Genomic DNA, 22,743 nt, shown 5'->3' with positions numbered 1-22,743 from the left:
CGTGCTTTAGTGGCCGTTGCCTTTCTATTTTAGCGTTCAGAATAGACGAACACTAATAAGAGTTACCTTCTTTTATTCTGCTAACAAAAGAACACTCAAACTACAACAGCTTGCTCAAAGGGCACCCGTTTACAATTGGGGGAAATTGCTAAATCCCCCTCTGAGAACTAGATGTCATGTGACAACGCAAGAATGTTCTAGAAATGTCATGCAAGGAATGTTGGGGGTCACCACACTATAATGAGGTGGCTGTTGTAGAGCGTTCAAAATAAGAGTGAATCTATGAATAGTTGACCGGGCGAGGTGGCCATCAGTGGAGGTTCAACTCGATTATTGAGTGTATTGTATTTGCATACCGGCACTTCTTGAATTACACACTAGTACAGGTAATCGTACGATTCGAATTCAAGCGTAGGGTATGTGGCTCTTACAACACTAGTCAGCTCTGCAAACTCAACTCACCCTGTAGCTGCTACAGCTGCCATTGTTAGATTCCCTAGTGGTACAGCAACAAACGTGACTAAGTTTGTGTTAACTCATCTCTTCATTGCAGTCTTGGAACTAATACTGAAATAGATGTGATAGTGATGCGTTAAAAAAAGACGTCTAAAAAACGAACATATATTAAACACCACTTTCAAACACCCCTCTGATATATTACACAGTACAGCATTAAACCACTGACAGTATTATCACAGTTTCTACATTGCCATTGGTCTAAGTCACTACCAAGACACATGAGATGCGAATGTGTGTTGTTGGTCAGTACTTTGCGTTTCGCCGGGAATGTAGGTTTCGCGAGTGTCTCTGTCCTAAAATCATTGCAAATCTTCAGCCTCGTCCACATTTTTTTAGATATTTGTTTAGTACGTGGAAAGAAAGGTACGCCCCAATTTTCAGTGACTTACAAGGTTTCTACACAGATCAGGGCGAGGAGGCAAGGAGATGAGGACGCCAGGACAAGAGGACGCGAGGAGGTGGAGGAAGCAGGGAAGCGGGGAAGTGGGGAAGCGGGGAAGTTGGGATAATGGCAGAGGAAAGAACAAGTTGTTCATTAAGGTAGTCATGAATTTGACTCTTTAATTTGTGCATCTTTTCTTAGCATAAACAACATGTATTTTTATTTTCTAAGTCAGTTTTATGACAGTCAGTTGATGGAAATCGCCAGACAGACATAAAATAAGATTTAACAAGAACAAACTGCTTTCCTAATTTTAAAAAGGCTTTTAAAAAGCAAAATAATATTATTTGCCAAATCTTATTCAGGAGCAGTACAACTAAAATACATTTTAGACAAGCACTTTTGGTTTTCGGATCACAAAGTTTCTAATTCTATGATGGCTCTCCATCCTCAGTTGGTTGGGATAGAACAAAGCAAACCTGGCAAAAATTGGTGATAAAATAAAGTTGAAGCAGCTATCTTAACCTTTTCCTTTTTGTCCAGGGAAGCAGGGAAGCAGGCATGGAAGCATGGAAGCATGGAAGCAGAGAAACAAGGAAACAAATGACCTGAGACAAGGAGGCAAGGTGGAAAGGAAGCGGGGAAGCAGGGAGAGGGGGGAGGGGAGATCAGGGAGGCAGGGAAGCAGGAAAGCATGGAAGCGGGAAAGCAGGGAAGTGGGGAAGCAGGGAAGTGGGGAATTGGGGAAGCAGGAAAGCAAGGAAGCAGGGAAGCGGGAAGGAAGGAAGGAAGGAAGCAGGAAAACACGGAAGCAGGGAAGCAACGAAGCGGGGAAGCAGGAAAGCAAGGAAGTGGGAAAGTGGGGTAGCAGGGAAGCAGGGAAGCAGGGAAGCGGGGAAGCAGGGAAGCCGGGAAGCGGGAAAGCAGGGAAGCAGGGAAGAGGGGAAGCAAGGAGGCCGGAAAGCAGGAAAAGAAAGTAGGGAAGCAGGGAAGTGGGGAAGCAGGGAAGCAAGGAAGTGGGGAAGCACAGAAGCAAGGAAGCGGGAAAGTGGGGTAGCAGGGAAGCAGGAAAGCAGGGAAGCAAGGAAGCAAGGAAGCGGGGAAGCAGGGAAAGAAAGTAGGGAAGCAGGAAAGTGGGGAAGCAGGGAAGCGAGGAAGTGGGGAAGCAGGGAAGCAGGGAAGTGGGGAATCAGGGAAGAGGGGAACTGGGGAAGTGGTAAAGCATGGAGGTGGGGAAGAAGAGAAGCGGGGAAAGCAGGGAAGCAGGGAGTTGAGGAGGATCGTTTCCCAAAATTTCTGTTCCCTATCACGTTTTGATCTGTAAGTATCAAAATACTTACAGTAAAAATGAAAGGTAAGTTGATGAAGTGAATCTTACTCTGTTGTTGGCGTGTATACTGGGTATGGCGTATACTACGGATATGGCCAGAGTTGATTAACAAATTTACTCAAACCCGCTATATACGCTTAAACCGGTATATACGCCAACAACAGAGTAAGATTCACCTCATCAACTTATTATTGTTCATCACATCACATACGCATGAATACATTTGTTTAACTTTATCAGCTTTTTTCCGTTATTATTTTCAAAAGGAACTAACCACAAGAAATTTGTCAGAAATATCAAAGTTATTGATAGGTTACATAACGCTTATGTAATCTTTTCTTCATCAAATGTATTAAAGTATTAACTTGTTTTGGAGATTTGTATTGTGGAGTGTTTAGGTGAAAGCCATTATTTGTTTTTGAGCTCAACGAAAGAATTTAGAGAAAAAGAATATTGCAAAGCTATTGGTGGTGATCAAATGGAGTTCTCAATCTTTCACCTGTGATTTGCTCTGCTATTCTCTCCGGCGGGTTTGAGAATGAAAATTTGTTCATGTTTGTGACGGAACAGTATTTAAGGGTATTCAGAACTTCAAACGGCTCAGTTCATGCTCATGTTCATGTGGCAAGATGAGCAAACCTTGCTCTCAGTTAAATAGCAAGGCAATAAGAGATAAGGCGGAGTGCGAGATAGTTGCGAGGGTTGAAAAGCTGTGTTCGGTTGTTGCTTTTAAGTGCGTTTGGCGGGTTAGCGACGCCGAAATAGAAAGAGCATGGAACTGGATATGCGAGAAACGCGACGAATGCCATTTAACCTTGTCAAAATTGGCGGAAATTTGCTTCTTTTTTTCGGCGATAAGTACGTCAACATTGGACAGCAAGAAGCGAAAAAGGCCACAATTGCAGGAGACCAGAGAGAGTGACGAATCGAATGACGAATCGCCCGTCAATGCGTCTCAGCTTTCATCGCCGGGAAAGCAAACATTCCCAGCCATATCTTACTGGGTGGCTTGCCAAACAAACAATGGCTCGGTCATTAATGCACTTAGAATCCAAAGAGCTGTCGCAAGTTGCGGTTTGGAATATTATGCATCAAGGGCGTCACGAAAGAAAAACTGCTGTCATAACCTGAATCAGCTGTGTCAAGTGTTTAAGGACCACAAAAACCTCTGCTTAATGCAACTAGTGGAGTCATCGTACCAGCATTGCCTCGGGTGAGTAGATTAATTTGACCAATTTATATTCTTTGAATTTCTGTTAAATTGCACGCTAATGAAAGTAAATATATAATAAACAAACATAAATAGTCAGAAAGGTAAAAAATGCTATTCATCATTGAAAAATCAAAGTAATCATGCTTCATTGCCCGGTGAAAAGAGACTGTTATTCGATTATCGATAATTGATCAATTTTTATCTTCTCATTTTCAAAACATCGCGAGTTTGATTTCAGCAGTTCACTTTCACAAAGTAATACCAGGGAGATATTGCATTGCCTTACGTAAGCAAAACCTTTTGTTTTGATTGGCAGGGCTCTGCAAGAGGAGCTTCATGGTGACTTCCACGAAGAATCCCAAGAGTCAGCGCCGACGGAAAATGTCGTTCGCCTTCGTGTCGTTCTTGAGAGTTTTCAAACGATGATGGCAGCATCCGTTTCGGAATTACGCCGAGCTGGTCTCGTGTTAGACACCTTTGGATTTGATAACAACCTGCAAAGTACATCGCAGACAGCACTACCAGATCCGCCGCACAAACCCCTATCCTGTCCAGTAACAGTCCTGTGCAACGATATACAAATTGTGATGAAACAGCTGCAGTATGCTGTGTATCGCGGCGAGGTGTACAAACTGGCGGCCAAATCGCAGTTCACGTTCCAGTATCTGTGTACCATGAAAACGTTCCTCCACAGCCTAATGGGAAACGAAGCGTTCAAAGACCGTCTGGTCCAGCATATTCAACGTGTTCTGCCCATACTAAGCGAGCCAGAAAGCTCTTTCATACGCCAAATTAAGATTGAGAGAGACCTGATCGAAGTACAAGACGGGTGGTTTTGGAGCTTTTCCTCTGGGTCGTTCGTCCAAGGGATTATCTCAGAATCTCAGGTGAGAAGAATACACTGGACTGTTTTAACATTTAAATAAGAAGATACAATCAAATTTTCAAACCCAATCTTTACGATCTGTAGCACTGTCTGATGTGCTTTTGTTTTGGCTCTTTTCAACAGAAGGGTCTCACAACTCCACGCGCGTTTGTGGACTACGACCGACTCAAGGACCCGGAGCCAAGATATTTTGAGGCAATCCTAAGGAACAGCCTAACAGAAGATGAAATTCGGCAGTTTTGTGCAGATTTCCTGGCGTTGTTCCGTCCCAAAGAACACAAACAGCCTGTGCTGTGTGCTATTGGCTCAGCTGACAGCGGAAAGACCAGCCTCTTCTCACCTGTTTTTCAGATCATTCCCCTAAGCCGAATTGCTCGCGTCACGAAGCAAAAGAGTTTCAACAAGGCTATGATCGACAACCTGACAGAGGTTATCTTCCTAGACGAGGCATATGCCACCCTGCTCGACATAGATGACTGGAAAATCATATGTCAAGGGGGCTTCACGTCGCACGACGCGAAGTGGAAAAAGGTTCAAGGTTTCCATTGCACTGCGACCATGTACATAACTTGCCAGGTGGAAATGGATTTTGGTGCAGTTCACAATCAAGCTATGGACAAACGCCTGCGCAAGTACCACTTCAAGAGTCTTCCTCGTGTCGAACCTGAAGCAAACAAGTGGCTGAGGAAACATGCTATGGATTGCATTGTGTGGGCGCACAATATCGTAGGAGACAGCCCGAGCAGTCAGGCCAGTACAATGCCCACTGTGCACGAAAGTGGTATGCCTGAGGAGGAGTTGCGCAACATTTTGAGCGTTTCTTTAATAGACGAAGAAGTCGACGAAACCGCCCAGGGCGATTGTAGACGAGAACAGAGTTGCGGCCTTCTGACAGAACCGCAATCCCGAGAAGAAAGCTCTGAAGAGGACGCCATTGAAGATGTCGGCGATTCCGATGAAGACGAGACCCTGACGACCTTGAAAGCTAGGCTGGCACAATGCTCACCTGGCTCTCTACGTCACCGCCAACTGAGCCACATGTTAGAAAGTCATCTCGCTGAAAAGGAAAGGCTGAAAAGGGTTGAAGAAAGGTGCTATAAGAAGAGGCAACACTTCTTACAAACGAGGGGAGTGTCGGTGGAGCACGTGTCGTTGCTCCCGCACGACCATAACGAGCCGCTGCCCACACCGATTCGAAGGGACCTCGCTGCCTTTCAAGAAGATCAGGAACAGGAAAGGATCAGAACAACATTTGGGAAGCCGTGGCTTTTAGCTATGGAGAAGGAAATGGCTGAGCAAAGCGAAAGAATGGAAGATCCAAGAGACGAAGAAGAACGAAGAGTGATGCAAAGTCTCCTGGAAATCAATTGCGAAAAACTGCGCTGTTATCACGAGCGTCATGGAACGCTGAAACTACCGGCTGCCCTGGCAGAACGCAAGAGGCTCTGCCTTAGCAACGAGCTGGTAGACCGTTCTTGCGTGAATTTCATACGAGACCTGTTCTCTCCGCTGCCAGTGAGAGTCTTCCCACCCAGCCAGCGTCCAGCAAATCTGCCTGCCAGAAGTAGGAGCTCAGACGAAGACGACGAAGAATGTTGGTCGGCGGCACCAAAGACACCAATGTACATTCCGAATGACGACGTGGAAGCTATCTGTCCACCGTCCCCAGGCATTGCTCGAGCTCACAACCCTGTAGCAGCTACGTCAGTGAAGAGGCCGCACTTTCAAAGCCAGGCGCATCCATCCAAGAAGCAAATGACCCTGACTCGTTTTATGCAGACTAGTACGCAACCGTAGATTGCTAGTTTCATGGGCTTGTAATAAGACAGCTTGCGTGCGACTTATTCTTTCTATGTTCATATTTGCACATGTATTAGTGTGTGCATTGTTAAGGAATACCACGTTGCGCTTATGCTACGTTTGACTATTTTGCACACGATGTGAATTAAAGGAAAAATATTATGGCTATTAGTTACATTAAGAGATTATAGTTCTTGAAAGCACTGTGAACTAGACAGTCGTTGTGCTACAGTGATATTGACAGTGGCGATAGGCCAGTTCCAAAAGAATATAACATGTTTGTTGAGTTTGCTGTCATCTGGAGACAGGAAGATGCATTTACAATAAAGCAATTGATTTTTGTCTGTTTTGTGTACAACAAACTCTGCTTACACCCATCAACTTTGCATTGAAAGTCAGTGTCCACAATTTTCCAGTCTCTTTATCAAACTAGCGACATTTTCATTCCGGCCCTTTTCTTTAGAGAGTCCGCCGTTCTTCCGTCTTGAAATGCGAAATCGGAATCTCTCAAAATAGCTGTCCACTGTCCAAACCCGTGCTTAGTTATCCCTTCCTTCAGAAAATCATCCTCTTCTTTCGTGAATTTTAAAACATGACGAGTTTTCCTCTGAAGGTGCAAGTTTCTCTTAGGCAGGGTATCCTTTATGGGGGTCGAGCTGTTTTTATTCTGAGCTGTCTCAACTGAAGGCCCGGAGCTGGACGTTGAACCGCCAAGTCTTGCGTGTACGTCATCGTCTACCTCGGAACCCTTGGTACCTTGAAGTTTTTGAAGACACTCATGACCCTCAGGGCAACTTCTCGCGATCGTTGCTTTTGATAGTGAACTTTAGCAACCGCAGAACTGTGTTTCTGGTCCTCAGACAAAAACCTTTGCTCTTCGCTAGTGAGCTGATTGAGGCTTTGCGTTTCGACGATTTGGCGATAACGTGTGGGATGAATGTATTTTCCAATTGCATCAAAAACCAGTTTGCTCATAGTTTCGCCCAGTTTGCCATGCTGACCTCCATTTCTGGTGACGAGAACGAAATCACACTGGGGCTTAAGCAACGGTCTAACGTTCGAGATGTAGCCGTTAAGAACGTGCATGTTTGCGTCGGTCAGAATCAAAGAATCGAAGCCATATTTTCCAGCCGTCTTGAACGTTTTCTGATCGATAAATCCACCGTTTTCCTTAGCTGTGGCAATCATGTCCACCGTCAAATATTGGTACGTCATGGGCCGCGATCCCTTCACCTTGATGAACAGATACATGGCTACAAATTTTGTGGCAAATGTTAGGTCTGAGGGGTTCACTTGGGCTGGACTGGTTTTGCACATTTTCACGGTATTTTCGTAACGCGGCAGATGAAATTTCACCACCTCCAATAACTCCTCCATTGTTGCCCAGTGCCCTCTTGCTTCCAGAGTCTCGATGTCTAAATCTTGTGTCCACTGCAATCTCATCATCTTTGCAACTGTTTTTCGGGCTCTCTTGAGGTACAACTCTGTCGTAGAGAACTTTCTTAGAACTGCTTCTGATGCGCCATGAAGTTTTCTGAAGTCGATCAATTCAGAAATAGCATCTATGTAGCCCAAACGCCCACCATGACCGAGCTTACATTCATCTTGTAAGTAGTCGATAAATTTAAACAACAGATTTGGAGAACACAAACTAAAGTCGACCACTTCAAACGTTAACTCCTCTTCATCTTCACAGCAAAATCTAAGAAACTTGAAGCACCTTGTCACTATCTGTTGAGCGGCACGATCTTTCTTACAACCGCCAGCACTTCCTGTCAACCATTTCGTGAATACTTCGCCAATGTTACATGATAATGGAAATGAAGAAAGTAACTTCACGTTGTGCTTTGTGGTCTCGCTTGTCTCATCTTCATTTCTTCCAATCGTCAGCGACTTTGTTACTTGTTTAGAATCGGGCCTTTCGTCAAAATAAAAGAACCAACTGTGTTTAGTGCTAACGTGTTTTCTACAGCCTCTCTGACTTTGAAATCCATCATGTTCACACTCTTGTATCGGGCAATGGTAAAAGCTGTCTGCTTCATCCTTTTCCAAGTGAAGCCGCTTTGGTTTGGGTGATGCTCCTTGGACATCTGACCAATTGACTTTGCACTTCTTGCTCATTTTTTCCCTTTAAACAACATGTGGCTAGCACAATCGCCTTTAAATCTTAGCCGAAACAAAAGGACGTTTCAACTTGCCAAAAACATGCCCTTGCTTGCCCACACTCATTACTATTGTGTAAAATTCATGACAGTGAGATACAACCCAAACTTGCCCAGGCAGGTCTGTACACGCCTATTCAGTGACACAATACATAGTTAACGGATCGATAAATCGGAACAATAAAGTCCAAAACTTGTTCCTAATGACCAATTTCGGAACAATATATTCCATTCACAGATAGCAAAATCGGAATAACACAGTCTTTCTTTATTAATTTCGGAACAATGTGTTCCATGCACAAATAGGAACTCGGAACAAAACAGTCCTAATTTATCAAGTTAGGAACAATGTGTTCCATGCACAAATAGGAACTCGGAACAAAACAGACCCAATTTATCAAGTTAGGAACAATGTGTTTCATGCACAAATAGGAACTCGGAACAAAACAGTCCTAAATCACTCATTTGGGAACAATTTGTTCCACTTGCAGTTGACAACTCGGAACAAAATGTTCTTGTCTTACCTTACAGTGAACGCTATGTTCCTACTCTGTAAAAAGCTGGTCCTCTTAAGGTTAATAGGAACACAAAAATGAGGAACACTCGATCCCAGAGGAACGTTCCTTTACAAATATCGGAACAGCCGAAAAAACTTAAAATTTGTGAAAAATAAACCAACAAGTTCAGCTTTAAAGCTAAAAAAGCATCTATTAAACGTTTAGGTAAAATAGAACCAAGCTTCAAAATCTAGAGCACTTTGATGTTCTCGAAGGCAGTAAAATAAACCCTGTAAAAATTTTGGGAAATGTGGAGGAAGCGAAGCAGAGAAGCAGGGAAATGGAGAAGCAGGGAAGTGGGAAAGCAGGGAAGACATGTTCATTCCTTTCCAATGAGGTGCCCTGGAGTCTCCAAGGATGATGGCTGTCTGTCTGAAGGAAATCATAACAGCTTTCTCTTGCTAAGGTATGGTCACTTACCAGAGGAAAAAACTAAGCAAAATGTACAGTTTGGAAATGTGCAGAGGGGAAAGCAAACCTGCAAATAACAGTTGGTCATCAGACAATTAACTGGCAAATCTGTAAATTTGAGGTTTTGACAGGTAAAAGGTTGGCCTTGTTGAACACTCTGTCTGAGCATTTCTGCTACAATGAAAAATATTTTAACTGGATATTTGTGGGTGAATATGGAACAAGTTAATTTATTATACTACCACAAAATACTATGCAGAAAAGCTTTGTTATCAGTTTCGTTTTTATTTGTTTTGACAGGTAGAAGCTTGGCCTGGTCGGACACTCTGTCTGGGCATTTCTGCTACAATGAAAAATATTTTAACTGGAAATTTGTGGCCGAATATGGAACAAGTTATTTTATTCTGACAAATGATTTAATCACGTGCAATACAACGTTTGTAGTCATGACCACTTCCAATAATACAATTCCAATTTCATCTAATTATGCAAACTCAATTGACCCCAAAAATTTTCAGAGGGGAACTTGCTTTCAGAAAAAGTCAAAGAATTCATTTCAACCAATTTTCAAGTTTCTGAATGTTGTGAGTTTTTACACTCTCTGACAAGCTGTCCAGGCGGGAGATTGTCTCATCGCTTTTCCCGTGGTTTTCCTTAGACGTTGTGGGAAAAACTAAGTGATACACAGAAATTCAAAACTTGACACACAGGAAAATAGAGAATAAACATGTGATCAAGTGAGTGAAGGCATTCCTTGTCTCAAATGTCTCAAATGTCTCTAATTTTTAATTTCTCATGACAAATTTTTTTTTTGTCCAACTAGACTGGCATTTTGTCAGGTCAAAACGTGTCCAGACGGTTGACCTGAGAAATGACCTGTTAATATAGACAAAAATTATTTGCAGGCTTGGAAAGGAACAAATGGATAACTGACGAAGTCCAGCTGGGTATCAAGGAGTCTCTCAAATATTTCAGCTTATAAAGACGTTTTTTTCACAGAGCTCTTAAGTTAAGCACTTAAATGTCTCATTTGTTTAAATTTGCTAACTTTGTAAACATGAAGCTAAGACTTGTCTGCACTGCATGCTGGGCAAAGAGAATAACTGACAACAAGAATCAAGATACTATAGTAGATTTTACACTTGGTAAGGAGATAAGTCATGACAGTCAAGCATAAAAGCAAGGGATTCAAAGCTACAAGCCCCAAACCCAGTTTGGGAGGATCCTAATTAAAGGGAAAATTATTTCCTTTCAGGACACTGAGATTTTATCTTTGTCCCACACGCTTGTTACAATTGATAGACACTACATCTTTCTTGACGAGAATGTTGTGTTGCCTCAGAGTGAAACAAGTTGTCTTCTATCAGGAGACACTTACAACTCTTTGGAAGCCAAATGCCATGATCTTACATGACATTGTGTGGATATCTAAGCAAAGTTCTTGCTAGTCATACTTATAATCAGAGCTGCGTGGCATGTAAGAAAATCATGTTACAGCTTTTGTCCACATATTATGTTACAACTAACTGAGGTGACTCTCTATGCTTTTATTGAGATAAACCAGGGAGGGTATCAAAGGGTTTATGAGTAACAAGCGATTAGGGCAAAATTAGGATGTGATGCATGAAAAGCAGCAAAAATTAGACAGACGTGATTCATGAATTTGTGGAAAACTTTTTGCTGACAGTAGGCAAAGGTATGTGATGTATGAATTTTGTAAATTAAAAATGTTTGCAAGAATATCACAATGCCCCCTTTGCTACTCTCACATCAAGAATTCCAGTTGTAGTCAATTGACAAACTGATAATCGATATCAATCAGTAACAATCAATATCAAACAAAGATTGATATCAATTAATGTAATTGATGAAAATCGAAGCAATAAAGTTGTGAGTTTGATTGTTATCGATTGCGATAGCAATCAATAATGATTGCTTCAATTCATTTGGTATTGATTGTTATCAAAAATTAGTTTTGTCCTTTTGTCCTAACACTGATAAATTGAATGACAAAATTTGTCTGTAATAGTTTTTTTGAGTCATTTTATCTTCATAGCCAGTATGTATCTTTTACAACTATCAACAACAAAAACAACTAACTGAAAGATTTTGGGCTTTACATCTATCTTTGCTTATAGTTTGTGGCACCAGAAGAAGCTCAGCCCTGAGTAGCAGCGTAAAACCCTACAGTCTCACTGTAGCATCAGCATTTAGATGAAGCAAAATATACAGTGCAGTCAGTGTTCTAGTGATTTCAGTTATTTGCATTTTTTTTTCAATTGAATTGACAACAGATTAATTTCTGAAGATAATTATTCATTGCTAGCGATTTTTGTCAATTTAGAAAAAAAAAATTCTGTAAGTTTGATTGTTATTAATTGATTTCACATATCAGTTATTATTATATAGATTAAGGGACCAATCGTTTATTACGTCCCAAGGTGTGCCGGTGGTTTTTAAGGGGGGTACAATTTTAAAACAATTAGCCCCTTTTTGGGGGGTAAATTTTTCCTTAGTAAGGAAAAGGGGGTCAAATTTTATGACACAGCAATGGCAGTCTATACTAACAGGTTTTAGAACAGAATCCTGTAAATAAAGGAAAATTTCTCGCTGGTGGTTCTCAAAGCGACAGTAGGAATAGAGGCAGAAACAAATTATTCCTCGAGCAGGGAACAAATATTGCCCGCATTGAGTCCACTGTATTAGATGATCAGTAATCACCCAACAATCCTGTTTTTGTGACAGCCTGCAGCAGCACTTTTACAGCTAGTAACGAGATGTTTTTGTTAAGTTATTCATACATGAAAAGATGATTTTCACTTTGACTTTGTTCTTGAAAGGTTCTGATATTTCTCTAGTCGTAGTGAGACAAACTATCACAAGCAGTTCTGAAGGATGGAAGGACATTGATATTGGGTGGCTCCCAAACAAAGGAAACCATCACCAAAATAACGAAATAAAAGCACATGATCGATCCAGGGTTTTCCCTTACGTGCAAATGCATGTCTGAGACGCACTGTTTGGCTGAAAAATGGAAAAGGGACGCAAAACGTCAAGGAGAACGGGTCCTCTCGGATGCACATGGTTCAGGATGGTAGTTTACTACTGACTTAATTTAAACCTGAGTAGATCTACGAAAAATTCTCTTGAGAATAAAATTAGAATTTGGAATCTTTGTTCTGTTTTCTTAGTCCATCTTTCAACTCCCAAATCTGGCACATTCACTCCTTTGAATCGACTATTGCAGTGCCACCTTTTGTTTTTCTCTTTCTCAAGCTTGCTCTTGCTGTGAACTCCTCGCAGAGGCTCCAGAACTAATGCGCGATTGTGAGGCATTGTGGCACACAATGCAAGATAGCGGATTCGGAATTACAGCCCGTGAAAAACAAGGGGCATTTCTTTTCAGCTTGGATGGAAGAATTCACGTGGTTGAAAGAAGAAAACGAAAAAATGTATTGTGATATCTGTAGGATGACAGGTAAGAAAAACCCTTTCACAACAACTGGCTGTAACAATTATTAGAAGTCGGCCCTGGAGAAGACACCAAAATTCGAAAGATCACATTACGAGTATCAGTGACCTCAAGCTCTGAAAAAGCTTTCAAGTGACAGTTGCAAATGCAAAGAAGAACACTGAGTATGAAACACAGGAAATAATGAGAAGACACGTTGTCCAGCTTAGAACGGTATATGTTATGATGGAGAACAACATTGCTGCTGATAACTTTATTCCAATAATGGAACTTCAGGCTGCTATTGGATGTAGTGATGCTTCTGTTTTTTACAAGAAACCCGAAATTGTTTCAGAGATGGAATCTGTTTTGGCCAAATGTGTTGAAGATAACTTGATAAAAAAACTAAATGATTCTCGCACACCTTTTATTGGACTGATGCTTGATGAAACATGTGACGTCTCCATTGAAAAGAAATTAGGGAATACAGTACAGTACTGTATTTCCCAAACCACTACATACATGTACCAGTCTGTTATTGCCTCGGGAAGAAACTTCACTAAAAGGGGAAGGCCAAAAGATTAGATTGTTCTCCTGGAATTTAAAACTCTAACCGTGGGACCCCCACTTTTTTCTTCTGGACCCTCAACCTTAGTTGAAGGAGTCCAAGGGACTCCCAAAGGAAAAATTATAGGGAAAACCCTGTCGATCATTGTTTAATACAAATGGGAGAACCCTTGAGCATGAGTGGCAAACGTTTCATCACATCAGTAATGTCACGAACAAGCAGCTAGAAAGTTTACTAGGATTTTAAAAAATAAAAGTGGAGATAAGAATTCTGCTTCCAAAAAAGAAAAAATGCTAAGACAGAGGGGAGGTGGGAGGAGGCACATTTTTAAAATAAAAATTGGGAAGGGACTATTAAATTTTTATCTGAAAATATCCTGGGGAGGTTCAGTTTTGAAACCCTATGTCTACGCTATTTTGAAAACCACCGTCCCCCCCTGGGATGTGACAAACGATCAGTCCCTAAAGTATGCCAGGAGAATTCCATTCTTTAAAAACATTGATTGATAGAGGACTCATCAGTAAGATCATGATCACCATCAGCATGTCATCAGTATGATCACGCTCTATGTATCAACACATTTGGTGTTGAAAAGCAGCAAGGTAATGTTGTAAATTTAGACTTCCATGGCCTAATTTGTTTAGAATAAAGGAGGCCCCACAATATTCACACTTTTCAATTCACTGTATTTTTATTGTATTTTTAATCACATTTTATTTTATTACATTTTTATTCTATTTTTATGGTATTTTTAATGTATTTTTATTGTATTGTTATTTTTATTGTATTTTTATTGTATTTTTATTGAATTTGTATTGTTCACCGAAAAACCCATTTTTGGAAGTGTGCAATTATTAAACCTTCATTCAGTTATTATTACATCACATAGAGTGTCCGCTGTAACGAGACTGAGTCATAGGGCAAACCAGCAAGTGAGCCAAACGATCCCAACGGGCTCAAAGGCTAATCGCAAGCTAACAACTTTTTAGGGGGAGCTGGGGGGTTATCATGCTAACCAGGTTCTATTTAGGCTAACCAGACTGTTATTTTATAGGCTAACTGCTTGCATGTTAGCTCGCATGCTTATATGATTCGTAAATGTGCTTATCAGTTTACTATATACAAACGTTTTTAGCTTACCTTCAACGAAGCACCATCTCTTCAGTTGATATTTTAGAGCCTTTTCTTCCCAATGGCCAAGAGTGCAGTTACGGAAAATATGCAAAACAAACAGAGTTCGAATGAAACCAATACAACTTAGTACCTGGGCAAAGCGAAAGCACTTTGGGTGCTTCTGGGTACAGATGCAGTTCCCAGGCCCCGTCAGTCATTTTCCATGACGGTATCAGCCAGTCACGTGCACATGCAGATCATGGTTTGTTTTCCAGTGTTTCAGGAAACCGGAGGACGGAGGAAATTTTGGACGTAAGGGTTTCAGCATAATTACTTGTCTTCGGCCATAGTGACGACTTCATGCAAACAATTTCCAGACGAAACCGGATACCTTCTTCATCGTCGCTACCCAATCGTAAATTAAGAGGAAAAAATTTCTTCGTTTTTTTTTTTTTTTTTTTTTTTTTTTTTTTTCCTCAAAGTTTATTGATAATGGCGAAGAACCCGTAGATTATGTGAAGAGCTGCAGGCTAAGGAATCTTCAGGAAATACTATGTAAAAATCAATTTAATAAGGTGGCTCAAAACAGTTCCCAGCACTTTTCAAGGCGTAGATTTTGATAGCTCACTTGATGTTACAATAATTGAATAAAAAAAACGGTCCAATCATTGGTGAACACGTCGGTATCATTTTTGTGACACCATAGGCTTCATTTGAAACAGTATGTTCAGCAAAAAACAAACTTAATTTTAGCTTTAAGTATTTATACTTATAAAAGGAAACGGTGAAACCATTCTTATCATCGAATTATGCGATATGCAGGATAAAATACAACTTTCGGCAAAATTTAGAACGTGCTGTACCGGGATTCAGCGCCACATTAAATTTTGGAAAATTTATCGTAAGTGCTTCTCTCCCGCGTGGGATGTGCTTGTCGCGCCTCGCGTGGGATGAGCTGGTGGCGCCTCGCGCGGGACGAGCTGGTCGCGTCTCGTGCGGGATGATTTTACTAGCCTCCGGGTTTCGTGTCCTTAGATGCAAACCTTTTTAAATGCGAGAGATATTTTATCACTTGTTCTTACGGAAAACATTGCTTTGAGCAGCTGCTATAGTCTGGGCATTGTTTGTGTTTATATCATTGGTGATCCCAACAAGTCGCCTCAACAGTACCGAGCTCGAGTCACATGTTCTCCAGACCTTAGTTCCCCAGTTTTCAAGAGTGTTTTACTATGTACTAAACCCTGTAAATATGCCAAATATTTCGGTCAAGCCCTAGTTAATGACAATGAAAGAATTTTTCTCCCGAAGAAAGCAGTAAAGAAGCTTTTCTGTACAAACAGCTACAATAAAGTGTTTACTTTGTGTTGAAGAAGTTAGAATCAACTTTTTGCTGAGAAGCAACCGTACCACAGGCCAACTCCGCCACCCAAACATTTGGACTTTTGACTGCGTGGTCAAGTAACTGTGAAAAGCTAGTTTATAGAAGTTCACAATAAACTAATTCTCAATTTCTTTTCACACATTCAGTATATTTTATTTTTATCCTACAATGCCACTAACAATGATACAGATTCCCTCAAGTGAAGAGTCGCAAAAGTAGTCATTTAACTTTATTTAGTATCTAACACAGAAAAATACTATTCACATATATGTAAAACTATCAACTTAAACACAGTATCTACGTACAAAATATTTTGCTCCTCTATATCATTCCTATACAATTATTAAAACTATCGCAGTTAGTTTGGGTTAAAAACATATTCAGTTGTCCTATCTAATGTATGCTTGGTCTGTAAAATACTCTAATAATATTCGATTATATAATTCTAATATAAAATATACCGCAATTATAAATTCAACTACCTTATACAAAATTTACCACTTACAGTCAGTTATATAGTGTTCGGTGCACTTAACAATTTCAAAACTATCAGCCTGTTTACAGGCGTAACACTTCAAACTAAACTACAAGTACATCCTTGATACTAACAACCAACAATACCCGTACACACAATACATAAAGGTAAAGTCTGCATACGAGCCAAGTGACCCATCAGGCCGGAGCTTATCCCAATTTCTGTAGCATGAAGCGACTAGGAGTATTTTTACTCCCCCCTGGATGGGATGCTAGTCCATCGCAGGGTTACCCCCAGCATTAAGTTCGCCGGTACCCATTTATACACCTGGGTGGAGAGAGAGTTAAGTGTCTTGCCCAAGAAGACAACACAATGTCCCCGGCCAGGGCTCGAACCCAGACCGCTCGATCCGGAGACGAGCGCACTAACCATGAGGCCACCGCGCCCCCCACAATACATATTGTGTGCATATTTCAGATGTCAACACGGCGGCCATGTCGCTCTTCCAAACTATACAATAGTACAGTTTCATCTGTACAGTGTTTACCTCAATCTGAGTAAACCATTGACGAATACCGGCAGAAAAGTTCTGGTTAACTTGAAACTATCCTCTCGTGTAATGTGACGGTTTATTTTCCTGAAATTCCGTACAGTTTAGAAAATCAATGTGGCTGCCGTGAAGACAATACATGATTCTAACAGCACATGGTCAAAAATTTCCTTCAAAAACGTATTTGCATTAGTACATGTCTACACATAAGCTCAAAAACTATTTTTGTTAAGCTCTAGAATTTCAAGTCAACTAATAACTGACTAATAATTTCGAACATCTAGTCTCAGATTGTTTTTATAGCATACAAAGGAATAAGTCACTAAGCTTCACATTGAAACCCTGAGCTCGTTAATTTCAAACAAAAGAAAGTCAACATATTTTACCAAAAAACTAAGCCCAACAAACCCCACGAAACGTAACTTATCGCCAACATGTCCTTGCAATACATTTTTTATTTCAAGTAGATCGGTGTGAAAACGAAGCAACATAATCTAGTTGGAGCTATGAACTTGATGAGCCACCATACTCTCAGAACTATCAATACAAAAAATGTATGATGATTGGAATAGAGAATTCGTCTTTTGAGCTTGACGCTGAAAGGGTAAAGAAGCAGAATTCGAGTCTAGGGACGCTCGATCTTATAATGCACGTGACGAGTTAGCTATCTATCGGCTTGGGTTCTTATAACCTTTCATATGATTTTCAATCAAAACGCAAACACCACTCATAAAATAAACATTAAGTGGTTCTTTGCTTTTGCGTTTTTTTGTTTTTTTTTCAGGTCGCTACAAAATGGCTGCCTCCTGGGCGCTGAAAATGAGAATCTCAAACGCGATGAACAGATCTTAAGCGCTTGGCCCGGTCGAGCCTTTGGAGTCGCACCAGCTTCCGAAAATTAATAGCTGTTTAGCTCACAAAACACGTATAAGATCATAAGAGATCATATGTGTGTTTGACGGGCGCAAGACCGTTATTTTAAATGATTGTGTTTGGGTTTCGCACTGCTTTATAATTTCACTTGATTAAAATAATCAAATTTTTGCAACCTTGCCTTTAATTTGAAGGAGTTGATGGGTCTCTACAACAAGTATAAAGAATGTTGCTAATTATATTCAAGTCGCATTCACAAGTGTTCTGACTCAGCCGGCAGCCCTTTGTTTTTTGGCTGATATGCTTGTTGGATTGTCTGCTTTATAAACCGCGGCGAGTGTATGTAATCGTTAAGGTGACTTCTTGGAAATTGTGCTACGAATAGGAAATTAATTATGAGTGATCCTTTTTTGCTGTTTACGACTCAATAACAGATATAGACTACCAAAAAAGGACTTTTATACGATGTGACGTGTGCTGCAAGATTGCGATAATCAAGAGCTCCATCTTTGTAACAGGAAGCACGTCTATTGTAAACTAGTGACGATCAAGGAGTCTCCAAACGACCTCTCATTTTTACTGATTGCTAGTACTCTGTAGACAATATAAACATGACTTGTTAACATGGGTACGTCTTGGCAAGATAAAACGGATGCTTGATGCTCATTCCAGTAACTCATCACTGTCCTCATCACTGTAATCATTGTCGTCAGAACACAACATGAATTCCATCTCTGCTATCCGCAGTTCTGCGGCATCCAAATCCTCTGTGTTGTTAGGACACCGAAGATTCTGAATGGCTGTCGTTGGTTCCCTCACTTGCCTACGAAATGCTTCTGTCATCTTTTTACTGCCCATCCATTTCGGCAACGGCAATTTTGACAACATCGCGCCCTTCAATCCACAAGGTTTTATTGAGTTCAGTCGACCGAAAGAAGTCACACAAACAATTCTGTCCCCTTTAGGGGACACAGCCATGCTGACGATGTTTTCCCGCCCCTGCACAATTTTTGCGAATGAAGCGACTCTCCACTCACTTAAGTCCCACAAGAAAACAGTACCATCGACACCATAGGAAATTAGATAACGGTTTCCTCCGAGAAACTGACAAAATTCGACTTTGCCTAAATGCGCACGTGGTAGTTGCCGAATAGACTGATTTTTGGATGCTTTTAACGGGCAGAGGAGAATTCTGTCTGTAATGCAGTAAGCCAGCAGGTCATTTTCTGGTGAAACTGTACAATGAGTGAATTTGTCCACCTCAGTGTAAGGCACGTCAGTTTCAACTTTTCTCAACAAGCGACAAGGACGTGAAGTGTGATCCCAGAACCCGATGTAAAATTCAGTGCATATTATCAATTCCTTACTGTCCAACGAAAAACAACAGCAGCAATCTTCAGACATAAGTCCTGGTGAGTCAAATGATGCTGATACAACTTTCTCCTGAACATTCCATACAAAGAAAGACAAGCCAAGGTTCCTCCTTATACAAAAGAGAAGTAAGGTGCTGTCCGCTGAGAATGTGAAATGTAGAACAATGAAATCGTCATGTGCTCCAGAAACTAAGTCAGGACACTTACCGTGATCAGTAGACGCCTCATCAGATCCCGGCAAGGTACTGAGCGCTACGAATGCGACACCCAACAGTCCATTAAAATCGCCATTTATTTGAAAAACGGAGTCAGGACACTTACTACGTTCATTAGATCCCGGCACAGTACGATACAGTAATATTTTGGTACCTTGGTGAGTGACAATTAGTTTTCCGTCCGCAGAAAATTGAGCTTTCTTTTCTTGTTGTGACCCACCAAAAGGATGTGTCAAGGACGTCACCGAAGCAATGGCTGTTCCGTCATTCTCCATTGACGCAAGCGAGGAGTCTGAATAAAGGACCAGTATGGCGTTTGCTGAAGCGAAGGCCACTTGCATTGGCTCAGCGCTCACAACAGGAAGGAAACTTGAAAGAAAAGCGGGGGGGAAATTCTTCACAAAGATAACAGTCTCCTCATCATCGTCCTGAAACCAATATCTAGATTGCTTTTCACGAGTGGAGGACAAGGGTCTTACGCCAGACACACTGTTAGAACGGCACCACTCTCAAGAGACAGAGTGTGCAATGACCTTTGAACAGTCAAATACAAAAAAAATACACCGTCGTTTGAGAAAGCAAAGTGTTCGACCTCCTTGATAACATGCACCGGATTTCTCCGATAAGGGTGATGTTGACGTCGGTGTTGCGCTCGGTACAACTGAACTGTTGTCTCATCGCCCTCGAGTCGGATAGCGATCCACTTCCCATCTGGTGATACACAAGGTAAAATGCTAGTAAACAGGCCTTTCTCTTTCACCTCATGGAGATTCTGCAGTTCCAGCGGTGCGTTGGTGAAGGTTTTAGTACCAGAATGAAATGCTTCCACAAACTTGAATTTCTCATTTGATTCCAAATGGTACCAAAATAAGTGTACCAACTGTTTAAACTGTGACAACCGTTTAGGCCAAGATTGGTGCAGGTGCTCACATGGTGTCAAAAGCAGTTTGTACGCTTCAGACAGTTTACAGAACTCACGTTCACGCTGTTTACACTGTTCACGGCTCAGGATTGGCAGAAAACGGAGTCATTTCCGTTCACGGAGCTTTTTCCGTTCAAGGAGCTTATCCAAATCAAGGAGCTTATCCAGTTTAAGGAGTTTATCCTCTTCAAGGAAGTTATACTGTACAGGGAGCTTTTTCCATTCAAGTAGCTTATCCCATTCTCGGTGCCCTTTAAAATATCTGGAATGCACAAAGTCTTGAAATTTCGTAATCGCTTCAAGTTGTCCACACTGTCCAAGCCTTTCAAGCTGTATAAACTGTTCAAGCCGTTCAAGCAGTTTAAGCTGTCCAAGGTGTTCGACTTCTTCTGTTTGTTCACGCAGCTTTCTGTGCTGCTGCTCTTCAATCTGTTCAGGCATTTGCATCTGTTCCATCTCTTCACTACGCTGAAGCTCCTCTCTTCGTTCAAGCTGTGCAAGCCGTACAACAGGCTGACTATCACTTATTTCAAGCACTGCAACCCGTTCGAGTCGTGTAGTAAGATGTTTAATCCGGTTAACCCGTTCAAGCTCTGCAAGCAGTTGACGATGAATCCACTCAGAACGTTGTCCAGCGGTTTTACCTCCAGCTTCTTCAAATAATCCATCAACAACAGAATTCAAGATAGTCAAGCTGTTTATTATACTACACTTTTCAAACACTCCCAACTCTTTCCAAATAAAAGTCCGCCGAAAACATTCAAAGAAAAAAAGATGATGGCAAACGGTGTTCAACAAAGCAATGTTGTAAAGTGACAGCGACTTGTCTATACCAGAAAACAATACCCCACATTTCTCGAGAGCAGTTCCCAAATGACAAACGTAGGTGAACGGGCTCAACTGAACGCCTGAGGAAAAGGCCTGTTCAAGGGCAGATTTACCAGTTTGCAAATCCCAAACTTGATATTTGAATATCTCACTGTAGTGAGAGATAACGAAATCACGCACAACTGCCAAAGTTGGTGTCTCCCGCGTCATCCGTGATGGACAATAGCTGCATTCAGCCTCAAAAGGGTAATAGAGTTGCAGCTTTTCCAACAGAGAGCACCACTCATCGTGGTGTGTTCGTCTTAGAACATTTAACAAGATTCTCATCGTTGGAGTAGGAGAATCTTGATCTTCCCCTGCAAAAGGCCGAATTTCCACAAGCAGTCTCTGAGGAAAACAACCACAAATTGTTCCACTCTCATCAGTTTCATGACGCTGACCAATTTCCTCGGCAGCCCACAGACAAAGATAATTCAACAAGCACAACCAACAACAGCTATCATTTGATTCAAATGAAAAATTGCAACTTTTTACAACAATGTACTGTTTATCAAGAGTAAATGAGTCCCATTCGTAGCTTGAATCAATCCTTGAAAACTGAGGAAATGTCTCCACATTTTCGTTCTCCAAAGAGAACCACATATCAAGCCGCCCAAAAAACAAAAACTTGCCATCTGGAGAGAATCTCAAGAACTTGCTCCCAAACACCAAATCGATAGAGGAAAACACACCTAAATATTTAAGCGAATACGAATCAAACAAAGAGACATGTTTCCAATGTCTTTCAGCAAATAACTTCCCATCAGGAGACACTGCAAAGTTGCTCCTGTCCTGAAGACGCTTAGAAGGCAACTGAGGCCTCGTATTCAATTGTAGCCAAGGGGCTGAGTCACCATTTGGGATAACAACGTTGTCTTGGACAACTTTAGAAACATTCTGTAGACAAGAATGCAGAAGGTAAGGACATTCCAAGAGAACATAAATATTTCCCTCAAGAGCTGAGCTCACCCCACAGAGAATTTCTTTCCTGCCCTCACCGTGAAACTGACAGTCTGCCGCAAGCTTATAATCTTCAATAAGGGAATATATCTCAGTTCTTCTGCTCTGTATTCTGTTTTCAATATATTTGAAACTTGTCAAACAACTGAAAACTGTTTCCAATGAATTCTTCCCTGGAAATCCAATCAAAAAGCGAATGGCAAAGCGTAAAACGTAGTCAAGCAATTCAGGTTTCATGAGGGGAACGTCCTGAGATTGCTCACGGATAAAGCCAAAGAGAATTTCAAGGATAACATCTTCAAGATAATTGGCTTCAATGTTCCTGTCAATGAACAGTTCTCGAGCCTTGTCCTCGTCAGTCAGCCACGCAGGAATCAGGTTGTGCAGGAAGGTGTACGTCTTCGATAACACCATAAACATTGAAAGTGCATCTAACACATGCTGCTTGGGAATACTCGATTTTTCTCTCTGGAAGACGTACGAAATAAACGAGACGGGAAGCGGGGCAGGAGCGGCAATGGCACAGCCGAACAACTTCTTGTGCAAGCTATATCCCACTTTGTCAAAAACACACTTGAAATTTTCTCTGGGTAGAATGGCACATAAAAAGCGGTTCTTGTAATAATTTAGTAAACAATTCCTGAACACCTAGATTAGAATTGCCTAACAACTTTCTTATACCATCCTCCCCTCCCATAATACTATTATACTCACAGCTGCATTCACAGAGTTGAC

The 22,743-nt window shown here is 41.3% G+C and overlaps 6 protein-coding genes and 1 pseudogene across 7 annotated transcripts in view; 3 read left to right on the top strand and 4 right to left on the bottom strand.

The window, feature by feature from the left end:
- The window catches only part of LOC145465673 (neuropeptide SIFamide receptor-like), an 81,789-nt gene extending 66,198 nt beyond the window's left edge, over positions 1-15,591 (top strand). Inside the window, exon 4 of the transcript XR_014041671.1 lies at positions 15,348-15,591. The gene's annotated coding sequence lies outside the window, so the exon portion shown is untranslated. The remainder of the gene's footprint in view (positions 1-15,347) is intronic.
- LOC145465670 (uncharacterized) overlaps positions 1-22,743 on the bottom strand; it is a 52,429-nt gene that overhangs the window by 10,003 nt on the left and 19,683 nt on the right. The window lies entirely within an intron of this gene.
- LOC145466167 (uncharacterized) lies at positions 946-9,238 on the top strand. Its single transcript, XM_081449927.1, has 3 exons — positions 946-1,059; positions 1,520-2,183; positions 9,110-9,238. The coding sequence occupies exons 1-3, from the start codon at positions 946-948 to the stop codon at positions 9,208-9,210; spliced, it is 879 nt and encodes a 292-aa protein (XP_081306053.1). The 3' UTR covers positions 9,211-9,238.
- Positions 2,822-6,127, top strand: LOC145466169 (uncharacterized). Its single transcript, XM_081449929.1, has 4 exons — positions 2,822-3,444; positions 3,580-3,599; positions 3,736-4,331; positions 4,454-6,127. The coding sequence occupies exons 1-4, from the start codon at positions 2,861-2,863 to the stop codon at positions 6,125-6,127; spliced, it is 2,874 nt and encodes a 957-aa protein (XP_081306055.1). The 5' UTR covers positions 2,822-2,860.
- Positions 6,866-8,327, bottom strand: LOC145466168 (uncharacterized). The gene has a single exon (XM_081449928.1). It carries the CDS (start codon positions 8,249-8,251, stop codon positions 6,866-6,868), a length of 1,386 nt encoding a protein of 461 aa, XP_081306054.1. The 5' UTR covers positions 8,252-8,327.
- On the bottom strand, positions 17,260-20,271 carry LOC145466165 (uncharacterized; annotated as a pseudogene).
- On the bottom strand, positions 20,215-22,730 carry LOC145466164 (uncharacterized). Its single transcript, XM_081449926.1, has 2 exons — positions 22,723-22,730; positions 20,215-22,594 (listed from the first exon to the last, which is right to left on the bottom strand). Exons 1-2 carry the CDS (start codon positions 22,728-22,730, stop codon positions 20,287-20,289), a joined length of 2,316 nt encoding a protein of 771 aa, XP_081306052.1. The 3' UTR covers positions 20,215-20,286.

The sequence above is a fragment of the Orbicella franksi genome, chromosome 13 (genome assembly GCF_964199315.1).
Source record: "Orbicella franksi chromosome 13, jaOrbFran1.1, whole genome shotgun sequence".
NCBI classification, from domain to species: Eukaryota; Metazoa; Cnidaria; class Anthozoa; order Scleractinia; family Merulinidae; genus Orbicella; species Orbicella franksi.
This window is presented reverse-complemented; position numbering and strand designations above follow the sequence as displayed.

What these genes read in the sequence shown, in the direction of transcription:
- LOC145466167 (XM_081449927.1), top strand. Translation starts at nt 946, where the DNA reads ATGAGGACGCCAGGACAAGAGGACGCGAGGAGGTGGAGGAAGCAGGGA. An exon ending in AGAACAAGTTGTTCATTAAG is followed by an intron (nt 1,060 to 1,519) that starts GTAGTCATGAAT and finishes ACCTGAGACAAG; the next exon opens with GAGGCAAGGTGGAAAGGAAG. An exon ending in GCAGGGAGTTGAGGAGGATC is followed by an intron (nt 2,184 to 9,109) that starts GTTTCCCAAAAT and finishes ATGTGGAGGAAG; the next exon opens with CGAAGCAGAGAAGCAGGGAA.
- LOC145466169 (XM_081449929.1), top strand. Translation starts at nt 2,861, where the DNA reads ATGAGCAAACCTTGCTCTCAGTTAAATAGCAAGGCAATAAGAGATAAG. An exon ending in TCGTACCAGCATTGCCTCGG is followed by an intron (nt 3,445 to 3,579) that starts GTGAGTAGATTA and finishes GAAAAATCAAAG; the next exon opens with TAATCATGCTTCATTGCCCG. An exon ending in TAATCATGCTTCATTGCCCG is followed by an intron (nt 3,600 to 3,735) that starts GTGAAAAGAGAC and finishes GCCTTACGTAAG; the next exon opens with CAAAACCTTTTGTTTTGATT.
- LOC145466168 (XM_081449928.1), bottom strand. Translation starts at nt 8,251, where the DNA reads ATGAGCAAGAAGTGCAAAGTCAATTGGTCAGATGTCCAAGGAGCATCA.